This window comes from Amblyomma mixtum, chromosome 2 (assembly GCF_055824585.1).
Source record: "Amblyomma mixtum isolate Tamu chromosome 2, ASM5582458v1, whole genome shotgun sequence".
Lineage (NCBI taxonomy): Eukaryota > Metazoa > Arthropoda > Arachnida > Ixodida > Ixodidae > Amblyomma > Amblyomma mixtum.
This window is the reverse complement of record NC_143013.1, coordinates 71,065,841-71,079,154: the sequence shown is the minus strand read 5'-3', so window position 1 is coordinate 71,079,154 and position 13,314 is coordinate 71,065,841. Positions and strand designations below refer to the sequence as shown.

At 50.1% G+C, this 13,314-nt stretch overlaps 1 protein-coding gene across 3 annotated transcripts; it reads right to left on the bottom strand.

Moving 5' to 3' along the window:
- Positions 1–493: 493 nt before the first annotated feature.
- LOC149359693 (putative phosphorylase b kinase regulatory subunit alpha) lies at positions 494–11,327 on the bottom strand. 3 transcript variants are annotated; one of them, XM_089569115.1, is made up of 6 exons: positions 10,011–11,327; positions 7,089–8,462; positions 4,618–4,869; positions 4,368–4,376; positions 2,514–2,717; positions 494–847 (listed from the first exon to the last, which is right to left on the bottom strand). In XM_089569115.1, exons 1-6 carry the CDS (start codon positions 11,325–11,327, stop codon positions 494–496), a joined length of 3,510 nt encoding a protein of 1,169 aa, XP_089425241.1. The 3 variants fall into 3 exon arrangements, with proteins under 3 accessions (XP_089425241.1, XP_089425239.1, XP_089425240.1); XM_089569113.1 differs by lacking the exon at positions 4,368–4,376; XM_089569114.1 differs by lacking the exon at positions 4,368–4,376 and having other exon boundaries at positions 2,514–2,711.
- Between the last annotated feature and the right edge of the window lie 1,987 nt (positions 11,328–13,314).

Here is a 13,314-nt window from a genome sequence, read left to right as displayed (position 1 = left end):
TACACTAGTTCCGAGTTGCTGACAGCTGTTTCAGGCACAGCAGACAGTAAACAAGCTATCACTTTAGATCACGAAACACAGCCAGCACTGTGAGATCATAAGACATGCCGGAGTGACCAGACAGATTTAAAAGCTGTGCCTGGTATGGGAGTCCATTAATACAATATATACCCACAAAACTGCACATTGAGTGGTTAATATTATTACAGGGTGCCTGCATTGTTAATTCTAATCGAACATTTGCGTTAAAGCAGCCAGAAGTAGGACTGGTGGCACGTGTGCCAGCATGTAGCTGTGTACATGCAAGAAATTACAAAAATGACAACACACAGGCTGTAGATTATGTTGGGAATATGAAGAGCAGCAAGACAGTGCCCCGGCACTGACCAGCTGCTTTCTCTTCAATGCAGCCTAAGTTGCGACGCAATGTAGATTATAAAAAAAAATAAGCAAGATTGGAAGGGGGGGGGGGGGGGTCTTCAGCAGGAAGCAGTCATGAGGTCGTGCAGTCCAACAGGGAGGCGTTCACTTCGGGCACGACAAAAGAGACTGCACGCAGCAGGTAGGTCATGGTGCCGTAGCATCCGCTGGGTGCCGAGTCGTAGAAGTGCTGGCAGATGCCCACGGCTGCCTGGCAGGTCATGGCGGGCTTCGGGCCCGTGGCGCAGCACAGTGTAGCGTCGCCCTTGGTCTGGCGCTGGTCCTCCAGGAAGAAGCCGTGAGCGCGCTGCACCACAGACTCGACATCGATGGGTGCCTTGAAGGTGGTCACCACATCGTTCTCGACCGCCAGGCTGATCACCATCAGTGCCTCGACCATTAGCTGCCGATACTCGGGCTCCGGGACCTGGGAAGTAGTGGAACTCTGGTTCACATGGACCGGTTGGCGTCCATCTCACACAGATGCCGCTGCTAAGTCTTGGATGAAATTGCAGCTCTAGTGCTTTACAGAAAGGTTCGCGACCAGTGAAGCTCAAGGAGGCGGGTTCAATCCCAGCCGCGTTTCGATGAAGGCGTAAGGCAAAATGAGCCGTGTGCTGTGCGATATCATTGCACGTGAATGATCCCCATGTGGTAGCGATTATTTCAGAGCCTTCTACTTGGGCACCTCTTCTCTCTGTCCCAACATCTTTCCCGCAGGGCACGGTTGAGGTGTCCATCGAGAAGCGAGACAGTTACTACGCTCTTCCATATATAGTTTTCATTTTGCGCCAGCTACCCAATGCCAAGTAGTGCTAACTGGCGCGGGCTAGGTGGTGGCAAAGAGATTCTCGGCTTGAAGGTTGTTTCCGATATGATTCGAAGGGTCAAAGTTGGCCAGGCATGCACTAGGCTCACGGCACATGATAGCTTTAATGCTCTAGCAAAACTCCCGTCTAGGAAGGAGCTAGGTGCAACCACAGCTGTGTTGCTCCCACGTTTTCATGAAGGCGGCCACTCGAAGGCCCTCCTAGTTCACATGAGCACACGGGGCATATTCTTGACAACGGCCACGTCGAGCTCAACTTGGATAACACATTAAAAGGCCTTGCTCAGATGTCGTCGTGCCATGCAGCTGGTTTGCTTTTGGGCCATATAGTGGCAGTTTGCAGCGACACTTAAAAATTTGATTCCCTGCAGAGTATAGAAATAGCTGCAAGGTACAAGTAACCCAGTGTAGTCATCTACTAATTCGGTTTTTTATGCGAAGCATACTACTTTAGCTACCACTTCAGCCCTTTCACCGTGGTTATGCGCCTCCAAATCACGTGATACGTGACGTCACACCACGTGACACGATGACTTCACGACAGTACAGAAACGGGGGCCCACCTCGCGCCGTCGCTGTGGTTGTGCGCCTCCAAATCACGTGATACATGACGTCACACCACGTGACACGATGACGTCACGACAGTGGAGAAACGGGGGCCCACCTCGCGCCGTCGCTGTGGTTGTGCGCCTCCAAATCACGTGATACATGACGTCACACCACGTGACACGATGACGTCGCGACAGTGGAGAAACGGGGGCCCACCTCGCGCCGTCGCTGTGGTTGTGCGCCTCCAAATTACGCGACACGATGATGCTTCGCATTCTCCAGGCTTAACCAAGTTAAGCCTCAGCCATTTTTTTGCTTTGTTTTTCGAGAGATATGTGGTAACTCCGTTACTGTGCTCTATAGTCGAATACAACTTAAGTCTGCAGTGAAGCTCCGCCCACATTCAGCCTCCGCGCACAAAATCCCCCCGCGAGAAAAAAGTAGTCCGCTGCTTCAACGCTTCTTGTTACCTAAACAAGAAGCTTATCACAAAAAAATAATTGTGACCTCTAGACTTTCGGCACATGGAGAGCTTGATATAGGTAAACATTCAAAAGCTGATTTCGTTTACTGTTGCGATTGGCCAGCGGAGTAATACAGGACGCCGCGGACCGCGGCCCAGTGTTAGCAACTGCTGTTTTTTTAAGTTGTGTCCTACTATAGCCATCCAACATAACTAATTAATGTTACGACAGCGGCGGTGAACATGGCTTACCCTGTTTAGCATCTCTTCGACGCGCAGGCTGAATTTGATCTCCCCGGCGGTCATCTCCTTGGTGAGGGCGACGGGTAAGCAGTATCCGCGTACCCACAGCCCGGGGGAGCGCTCCAGGATGGCCCAGACGTGGGTGTAGAATTCCTCTGGCACCCGGTTCAGGGCGCCGTCCAGTCGGCGGCGGCGCAGCCACAAACCCTGGGCCTGAGCAGCGGACGAGACAAGGTTATAAGGTCACTCGTGGACTTTACTTACAGAAGCCAAAAACGGAAGATGTATATGCCTTTTTTCCTGGCAGTTTAAAACGCTTGGCATGCTTTCAAGCCGCCGCTAATGTGTCTGGTTGACGGAATTAGGTTGCCTTTTAGATGTTCATATTGCCTTTCAGCAATCATGTTGCCTTTTAGCAACATGATATTGTGCACAGGCATCTCTGTACAGGGTGTTTCACCCATGACTTTACACAGCGTTTAAAATAGGATTTTTGAGTTAGAAGAGCACTTTTTTCGGCCTACCATTAGCAGCTGTGTTTACATCAGAGTACAGCTAAGACGTGGTAACTATCAGCTAGGTTGGTTAACTATTTCTTTTTAACTATTACTCTAAGGCTCCTTAATTATTAAAATGTGTATAGACCACCGTAATTAATATCAATATCAGGTTTTATAATCTCGAAAACATGGCTACCCTCGGCCCTGTGACTAATTTTGGCTATTTCGACGAGTTACGTGCACTGGAGAGGTTGCTTCGCCTGCAAGCTTCTTGAAAGCACATGCATTTTGCGTGGTATAGCCAGAATTTGTTTGGCCACACCTCCGAAGGTAACCGCGCTTTCGAAATTTAAAAAAATATGGATATTAAATAAGGTGGGCTGCACGCCCCTCAATAATGATGGATCCAACAGCAATATATCCCACGAAAGACAAAACGTCTTACAAACGTCTCGAAAAAGCACCAAATAACAGATATTATTCAATATTAGTCAACCAGCCTGCTAGTTACCAAACCTTAGCTGTATTATGATGTACTACATCGCTGACAGTGCTATGCCTAAAAAAGCGCTTTTCTAACTCAAAAAGCCTGTTTTTAAAAATTGTAAAAATTCTTAGGTGAAATACCCTGTATACAGCTAGTGTCAGCTCCAGAGACAGTGCTGAGAGGGAAAGCTTGAATGCACGTGTCGCAACTCCACGTGTTTGATCAGGAAAACCCATGGCTGAAGCTAGCTCAGTAGCTTTAGCTGCAGAATATGTATGTTTCTGAATGTGGGGTACGATGCACGCCCCTTCAGCTTCCAGTAACAGCGTTAGGGGTTTATACACGAGGTATAGGATACGCCTCTCTGTAAAGCTCCCACATTTCTCGAAGGGCACACGTTACTTTGGAAAGTGTCTTAATTCACTTTGATTTGTCGCACGAATATAAATTTGTCAGCTGTGTAATATAAACAAGGTGATTTAAGCATCCGAGCGTAAATTAATGCATTTACGTTCTGCGGTTTGGGTTCGGTGGATTTTAGGCTTCTATCTTTATCATAGGTCTAGGTGGGCCTGTGCCAAAATTTAGCCTCCATAGCGCCCCCATAGCCTTACACGGGCGTTTCGAATGCCTTCCAACCGAATGTCATCCGACTAACGCTGCTACACGAAGTTTTTCGACGGCACTCGGTTCAGATGATATTCGAGTTGACGGAGCTCCGCGGAGACTTGTCCCATTACAAAACTTGTCCATTACAATCATATTATAGTAAACTAGATATTTCACTATAATCACATGCTACTGTTGAGCGTGATATATAGTGTCGCTGCCGGACTAGTGTGACCACCGCCGTCGTCGTCGTTGTACAATGAAAACGAGCTGAGGCTTCGAATGCGTTTGGAAAGTGCCGTGTAGCACCGCGGGAGTCCGTCGAGTCCGAATGTCATTCCAATCCTCGAATGTCATTCGACTCAGATGTCATTCGAACGTTCCCGTTTAGCACAGGTATTAAATTCAGTCCCCCAGGGGACTGAACTAGGGGCGCCGAAGCAATTTCGCCACATGACTGGCCTCGGTCGGAGCCAGAGAGGCCTATGCGAACTTCGTGTTGGAAATGCAGAAGTACCTCTTTCCCAAGTGGGGTAGCCGATTCTTCGAGTTCCTTGAGCCCGAAGCCTTCGATCCCAATGCGCTTGTTGGTGAAGGTGCCCGGACTGGCGCCGGGCATCGTGGAGATGTCTTGCGTGTTCTCCAGTTCAGTGCCGCTCATGATGTTCATCAGCAATGACTGCATGTCGAACGGGCTCAAGTTCAACAGCCGGTCAGTTGCATCCGATGCATCACACCGGGACGTGTGGGCCACCTCCGCCACCATCACCTGCGCGTTTCAGCGCAGCAACAAGGTGAGATTTGTTGCGCTTACACTGAATCTATGCTGCCCTTCAATACTCTTCAGATTTCCGACAGTGAGACATATTATTTGCGGCATACAGTCAAGCCCGTTTTTAAAGCCCGCAGTTATAACGAATGCTCGCTTATTACGAACATGGGTGGAAGTACCGTCAAAATACGCATTATGGCTGCGGTACTGCGTTCCTGATAAAATGGACAACCATGGCCGCAATACACACTCGGTTATAAAGGACAAGGAGGAGCAGTATAAACTCGCCCCGTTGTCAGCGTCTCCCAGCTGCCGTGGTCCCCCCTAAAGAAACTGAAAGTGTCAATTACCCAAAAAGCAATAAAAAGGTGGCACGAAAATCGCAGTCACCGCTACCCAAGCCTAACCGAACAGTTTACAAGGTCAATCGGTGTGTGTGTGCCGGCTGGGCAAGGCGACTAAAGTGGAAGCAGAAGCTTGGTAAGCGCAAGATAGGGACAGCGTTGAAAGCTAAACACTGCGCACATCCAGAGATCTACCAATGACAGCGATTTGAGAAGTTTGAATAGCAGCCACGAGGTGGACCGGTTACGTAGAGGGCGCCTCCTGCGTAATCGGATCTCCGCCTTCTGCTCCGCTTCCACGTGCAGACAGTGGCGCCACCCTTGTGTAGCGGTCGAGCAGTGCACACCAGTCGATGGAAACTGGAATCAGTCAGTAGCCCGTGGTTTTCGGGTAAAATGCTAGTTCCACGTGGTCTGTAGATCTATGCAGCACTGATTCCGCTCGAAGGTTACCCCATGAGTCTAGCAGCTGCGACGAGGTGTCACTTTATATCAGAGGCTACGCTCTACTGCCATTCACTTGAAAACGGCGACAACCCATCCTTTTCGACAAGGACGTCGAGAGTTTTGATTGACTGGCTGGAAGATTTTAAATCCAATTCTCTCGATGATAAACGCTCCTCTTACTGTCGGACAAATATCAAAGTGCCTAGAAAAGCCATAGAATGAATTTTTGCTTAGAATATAAATTGCATGGAGTTGTCCTTAGTTGTCCAAGGCAGTCCAAGTTTATCCGAAGCCCACTACAGCGCCCTTCATAGCCCATGTCGCTTCGGGACGGTAAGCACCACATGCCATACCGTACCATATTACAACGCACCATACCGTATTCCGTACCATGTACCATACTCCATATCCTACTATACCGCAGCATACAAATAACTATTTCAACGTCAAGAATGTTAGGAGTGTGCCCAAAAAGCCTGTGACTGGCTTGACAGCGGGATACATCCCTACATACTGATAAAGCGGCAGAAACAGTGCGCGGTCGGAATGCCATCATCAACAAGAGGACTATTGTACATAGCTACAGAATCCCTTGTGTAGGTCATGAGAGGTCAAGATGGTAACAAATTCATAACAGTGAACAAAGCGTGAAAAAATGCATGAGCACAGGAAATGAAAAACAAAATAAGTACAAAAAGTACAAAATACCATACCATACAAAGCCAAATATGTTTAGGGGAATCCACCAAGGTGGAGAAATACCATACCAAGCCGTACCATATTTCACAAGAGAGATATCTGTCCTGCCTACGAAGTCATGTATTTAGTGGAGACCTTGGGAGGATATCTATCCTTATCCAGGTGAGCTAAAAGCGGGATTGTTATACAGATAAGTTCTTCAGTACAACACAAAGCGTACAGCGCGACCGGAGGGATACAGCGAAGGACCGGGGAATACAACAGGGGAGGCGCAAAACTGGGTTAAAGAAAATCTTGAACGCGAGAGCCCTGAAATGTGTCTGCACTAAAAAAAATAAGATTAAGACAGCGTTGAATCGGTTCGGAGAAGAATGACATTAGTTTAGCGGTATATCATTGTCAGTTTTAGTTTTAGTGAAGAGTCTGACGCGCGAGGGTACCAACGGTTATCCAGAGAAAGTACTAGCCACTGATCGATTTCAAATGCGCTAGCGCGCCGCTGGTGGCGACAGATCGAGAAGGCGATGAGCCTTTCCCAGGTTCCACGCTAAGCAGAGCACCGCCGTTGCCTCACAAAGCATAGAGCGTCGATGGAAAAGTAAGCGAGAAAATTACAATAGAGGAGACCTTACCCACTTCTCTTCTGCTTGGCTCACGCCGCAGGTGTGGAATTTCTGAAACACTGCAAAGTGATCGTGTGGTCTACATTATATCGGTGGCACCAACCTGTATGAGGAGGCCCACGCGGAGGCGGTTCATTTTCCTGAAGAGGTCTGGAGTGCTGCGGATGAATATGGCCAGGTAGGCGAGCAGCTCTTTGGTCAGCATGGCCGTGCTCTCGTCTCCACGGTGCGCCCTGGCGATGATCACATTCAGCTCCCTGGTCGAGAGAGGGCGCGTGATCACCTCTTCGCTCTGCGGCGGCATGCCCACGGTCACCTGCTTCTGGCGCACCAGCAAGGCAGTGACGGACTTGGCCAGATCTTCGACCCGCTTGCCGAGGGAACTCGCGAAGTGTCGCACGAGGCCCCAGTGGTGCTCCTCGCAGGCGTGCTCGTAGAATTCCAGGAACAACATGCGCACGGTGATCACAGAGTCGGGATAGCCTAGACCGGTGTCCCACGTGAGGCCCTTGCGTATGGCCAGGTAGTGCAGAATGTCTCCCTGTTCCTCCAGGGAATCCGTCTCGCGCAGGGTGTCGACCAGCTCCTTCGTGTCCACACTGTCCAGTTTGAGCTCGGAAAGGACATCGACCGCCGCCGTCGGCGCTGCTTCCTCTTCGAGAGAGCTGCGGCGGGACGCTATGTTCGAAACTAACGGTGACGTCTGGTACGGCGAGGTAGCGGTTGCGGGATTCTCCGGTATAGCGTGCTCCTGTGCCGCGATGGTCCGGCTGCGCTTGATGATGCCGGAGACCAGTGGATTCCGACGTGTCGCGGCGCTCGACGCACCTGAGAGGGCCTGGCTTTGCAGGCCTACCGAGCGAAGGAGCGCCGGATGCCGAGCTGCCCTGTCCAGGTAGGTCTGGACGCCTAGGGGCAGATTCTCAAAATCGCCTTCCTCGTAGTCGCGGAGAAATTCGAGGCTCGCGACGCACGAGGTGTTCATGAAATCGCGCAGTTTACCCAAGGAAACTCGCGTCGCGTTGATGTAGCCGCTGGCCAGTTTCTTAATAGTCTGGCGCAGCGATGCTGGTAGCTTGTTGTGCACCAGGTGTCGGTCCCTCAAAATTACTACCACAGTAGGCCGGCCGTCAAAATACCAGTGGGAACGCAGTACAGCGAGGTCCGAGCGCAGTGTGCTGACGAAAAGGTCGACGTCGTTGACGAGGTGGAACTCTTCGCTGTCCAGGTTCTGGGGCGTGAAGACGAACAGGCGGTCGTGGAGGCTGTACATCTTGCTCGTGGCTAAAAGGCCCACGTCGTTACTCAGGCGGCCAGTGAGGCCCATTTTTTGATTTTTGCCGAGGTGCGAGTATAGCTTCCCCAGCGTTCGGGCCGGTTGCACCTCGAATGGGTGGACTTCGCTCAACTTTTGGATGTCAGGATAGAGTTCGGCTATTATGTCACGTAGAGCAGAGCTCTCAGCCAGTAGAACCACCTGGAGTCGACAGGCAAGTTACAATCATTATACAGATCTGTCTTGACGGATAAAGGAGAAAATCAGTGTTGGCATCGCTGCATTAAGCCTATGGTCTAATATAAGCATAGTATAGTTGTGCCAGGAAGTGGTCAACGTTCCTGGAATAAAGAAAACGGTGCTCAAGGTCTTTTGCTGGTTTTCCAAAAATATACCTAGTACACGTAGAGTTGTAGGGAAAAAAAATCAAAATGGATTCAGCGATGCGTTCACTCCTCCAGCGAACGTGGCCACTCCAATGGTACTGCTACATTATATTGCCAGTGCCGCCTCATCACCATCGTAATAAGGGAGTAATTACTCATTGGCCCGGACCAGGACGCTTCACCGGAGCAGTCGCTCTACCAACTGAGCTAACCGGGACGGCAAGCTTATGGTAGGGCGAGATCGAATTGATCAATAACTCGAAGTGGGAACAGTGTTGGTCAAATGTTTTAGGGGAATCCCCCAAGGTGGAGTAAATTTGTAATAAGGGAGTAATTACTCATTGGCATCCACCATTGGCTCTCGCCCTACCATAAGCTTGCCGTTCCGGTTAGTTCAGTTGGTAGAGCGACTGCTCCGGTGAAGCGGTGGTCCCGGGTTCGAACCCCGGACCAGGACGAGTTTTTCTTTAACTACGAAGTTTCTGAGAAAGCTGTATAGCTTTCCTTTGTAGCCGTATGTCTGCGCTTGGGTGGATGCCAATGAGTAATTACTCCCTTATTACAAATTTACTCCACCTTGGGGGATTCCCCTAAAACATTTGACCAACACTGTTCCCACTTCGAGTTATTGATCAATTCGCTCTCGTCCTACTATAAGCTTGCCGTCCCGGTTAGCTCAGTTGGTAGAGCGACTGCTCCGGTGAAGCGGTGGTCCCGGGTTCGAACCCCGGGCCAGGACGAGTTTTTCTTTAACTACGAAGTTTCTGAGAAAGCTGTATAGCTTTCCTTTGTAGCCGTATGGCTGCGCTTGGGTGGATGCCAATGAGTAACTCATCACCATCAGTGGCGCACACGATGTCCACTGTCCGCCTTTCAAGTTCTGCCGACAGATATACGTTTTTCTACGTGGTAACAACTGGTAGTGGTGTATTCGGCTCTATGGCGCATGGGCAGCTGAGGATAACATGCGCCAAACTCAGCGCTGGAAAGATATCACTCTTGTAGTGATCTTAAAGTGTTAGTTTGTTGACATTTCCGTCTTTTAGGAATCTAACAACTCGCGATAAGTATGCTATTGCATTTTCTTCTTGGGGTGGAAAGGAACGTGTTTTTCGTAAAATAAACAGAAATGCGTTTTTGTAAGTTTCTCGAGCTTATTGCATTAAAATCAAACATGGTTTTCTGTGACCGCTTCACTACATTATTCACAGATGGGATTTCCTTGTTTAATGAGTATAAAGTTGTGTATGATAACTACTGCTACGTCATTTGTGTCATTAACACTAATGATGCGTGCCGCGTAACGTTCACGAAAGACCTGCGAACAGCTCGACCAAACTTCAGTGATCAGGATTGTACCCACCTGGACAACGACATCTGGCCGCTTCAGCATGCCCAGCCGTCGATTCAGAGGGTCCATCTCTCCTGGGGAGATAATTTCGTCGTGCAAGAGGCGACCGACGATGTAGAGCGACTGGGCCCACACGAACGGTATTTGGCCGATGGGTATGCGGGGCTGGGTGTGCGGCAACTCGGACTCCTGGTCGGTGTGGTCGGCCTGCACGGCGTACATCTGCGGCACAAACCGCAGTCCTTCATCGGTCTTTATTAAAGTTCGCTCGAGTAGGTCGCAGTAGTCATCCATCGTGGTACGGTCTCCGCGGAAGCAAGCGTCGATAACCATGTAGCAGAAGAACAGCGGCCACTCGCACTCGATATTCTCGAAGCCCTGCAGCTCCCAGGGCTCGTAGTAAGCACGCCCTTTGTCTTCGCGCGGGGTCTTATATCCGTCGCGTAAGAAACGCTTGCAGCCGTACTGCCCTTGGAGCTTGTCGACGATGGCCATGCGGGTTTCGTCGATCAATTTCTGGTCGGTCACTGCGAAACCGGGAAACCCGATAACCGACATGAGGGCCGCGTCTACTTCCTTGGAGTTGGACTCTCGCGGAAGCATGGAGGATAGCACGGCGCCGCACTCTTCGGCCTCGTCCGACGGGACGTGGATCACCGACGGATCGCCGCCCCGGCCTCCGAACAGATCGAGCTCGCTCATAGCCTCCAGGGCAGCCTTGGCGATGCCCACGGAACTGGCGTTGAGTTCGCGTATGCCGCGGTTGGTCTTGTCCCCACGCTCCCAAACGCCGTAGTCGGGTATGCAGTAGGCGCACTCAATGTAGAAGACGAGGTTCTGCACAAAGGCCACTTCGTCGAGGTTGAACACGATCTGCAGTCCGGAAGCCGTCATCTGCGCCAGGACGAGGAGGTAGAGAGACGTCGCGTCCAGCTGCAAGTGACCCCAGTCCTCGTCGCCAACGCAGGCGCCTCGGGTGACGGAGCTGAACTTGGCGTGCAGGCAGTCGGTGGGGTTCTGCGTCTCCTTGAAGATCTCGAGCTTCTCCTTCTGCTGCATCATGGCCATGAGTAAGCCTCGCATCAGTTTGACGCAGCACTGTTCCAGCTCGAAAGTGCGAGCACGGTCTTCGTCCAGCTCGGTATTCTTGCGGTAGGCGAGCGAGAGAGCCCAGATCGAGAGCACGGCATAAACGTTGTCGCGCACCCAGGCGTGGTGCTCGTACTTCTCGGCTGGTATGAGGCCACTCGCAGGATCCTGGTAGTCCAGGATGGTGCGGTGCAGAAGCCGGTAGTAGTACCTCAGCCGAGGTCCGCTCTTCGTCGCCATGGCTGTAGGCAGGTCAAACACCCCAGAGCTCATGTTAGTGTCTTATAAGATGACTAGCTTGCTAGGGGCACGCTCCATAACAAAACAGTGGGAGCTCATTCGGCTGAAAAAAAAAAAATAGCAACGCTTGTAGGCTCAGACATTTTAATGTTCACGAAGAAACAAGCAGAATGCAGTGCTTACGTCGAAACCTATAAGAAAACAACATGAAAACTTTTTAAAATTCCGTTTTCCTTTTTGTTTCAGATAGACCCCTGGCATCTGACAGTGCATCCCAAAGGCAAAAGGTTTCGAAAACCACAGTAATGCGGGGGCAAAACGAAGAGGCCGTACATGCGAACAAATCTGAAAATGCTTGGCTAAGTTTAGAGCACGTGCTGCTCACGAACAACACGACAGGATTACTGAGGCGTTGGAGGTTCTTTTTTGCTGCTTATATCTAGGGAACTCAGCTTTGGAGCTTAGCGCACCTAAACCCAACTAATTTGCTCGTCATCGCCAAGTTCTATAGCTGGAAACGATCCTTTCTGACCTGACTCAAACACTGCTTGTTAAAAAGAGAGTTGGAGAAAATGCAGTGTTACAAAACTGCGTCGAATCCAATTATTCTGCCTGAATGGCGAACCTTTTCGCGCTAAGCCTGCCTACTGAGCCCTGATCGCACCGCAGTGTGGCCTCAGCCAGTGCTGCCTCATAGAAGCTGTACCTCCTGTCCCCCTTACCTTGCAGAGTCGAAGGTAGGGCTGAGACAGCAAGCTGGACGCGAGGACAGCGAGGGTTGAGGCAGGGCAGAACCTCAACGGCGAACGCTGAGGCTGACCGTTGAAGAACCCGAGCCCCAGCTCGAGCGAGCACGTGAAGGCGTGCAAGAGCCGGGCATCTTCTTTTGCTTCTACTATTCCACAGCACACGTGGCGCATGCAGGCATGATGATGATGTTGACGAAAAAAACTTAACTCGACCTGAAATTGGTAGTCGGTTTTCCTATACAGGGAGTTCGTTGCAGCTTACAGCCGCTGTTGCTCTGCTGAACTTTCGTGTCTGGGCTGGACAGCATTTGCTCCCACCACTCAATCGTTGCTTCTTTTATTCTTTCTATTTCCGTGCTGTCCTGACAGGCCGATGCCATGTAGTATATGTCTGCCCCTATGCCACTGTGTGCGCACTGTGGTTCATGGTGCCGAGAGCGAACCTAAGATGAGTACGGTGGAAAAAAGAAGAGAAACGCATAAGATTTTTTTTGGTACAAATTCTAGTTTTGAGTCCTAAAATTATCCATATACTCCACTCCTTGCACATTAGTGCGTTTGTATCCGCTATGCGTCCGGCTAATCCCTCGCCGTGGGTATGTGCCACTAAGCGTGAGGACATCATCATCATCATCATCATCATCTAGAGCGCGAGTCTGTCCTGCAGCGTAACTAATTCATCTCTGTCACAAAAGTCGATTTGATATTAAGTTGATTTAGTCAGTATCATGCTCTCAGTTATATTATTGTGGTACATCTCGCCTCATTAGAACGTCGCCGGTCGAGTCTTGGCCAATCCGAACTCCACAGTCATTATGACAGGGTAATAGAACACCGCCGCCTTGTACGAAACAAGGCCAGCGGCCATTTGGATGACCACTGCATGACATGCCAAAAGTGTCATGCCAAAAGTGACATGCCAAAAGTGCCACTGTAGACACATACGCGAATCAAAGCACATGCTCAGACTAAAATCGAAGGGATTATCATAGAGGCTCTGCTGATTGCCAAAGCCGGGGACAAGGAATATGGTTTATAACGTTGTTCATTTTGACACAGCTATTTCTTTCATGTATTGAATTTGTATTTCCTTCATCCCTTTTTTACTCGTTTTGCTTAAAACTGCCTCGTATTCGTTGCTATGATTGCGCAGTTCTGATTCAGCTTACGCTCCGTTGTGTTATCCTTGTTAGAAATGTTTTGTTTCTGTAATCTTATACTTTTGACTTCATCATGTG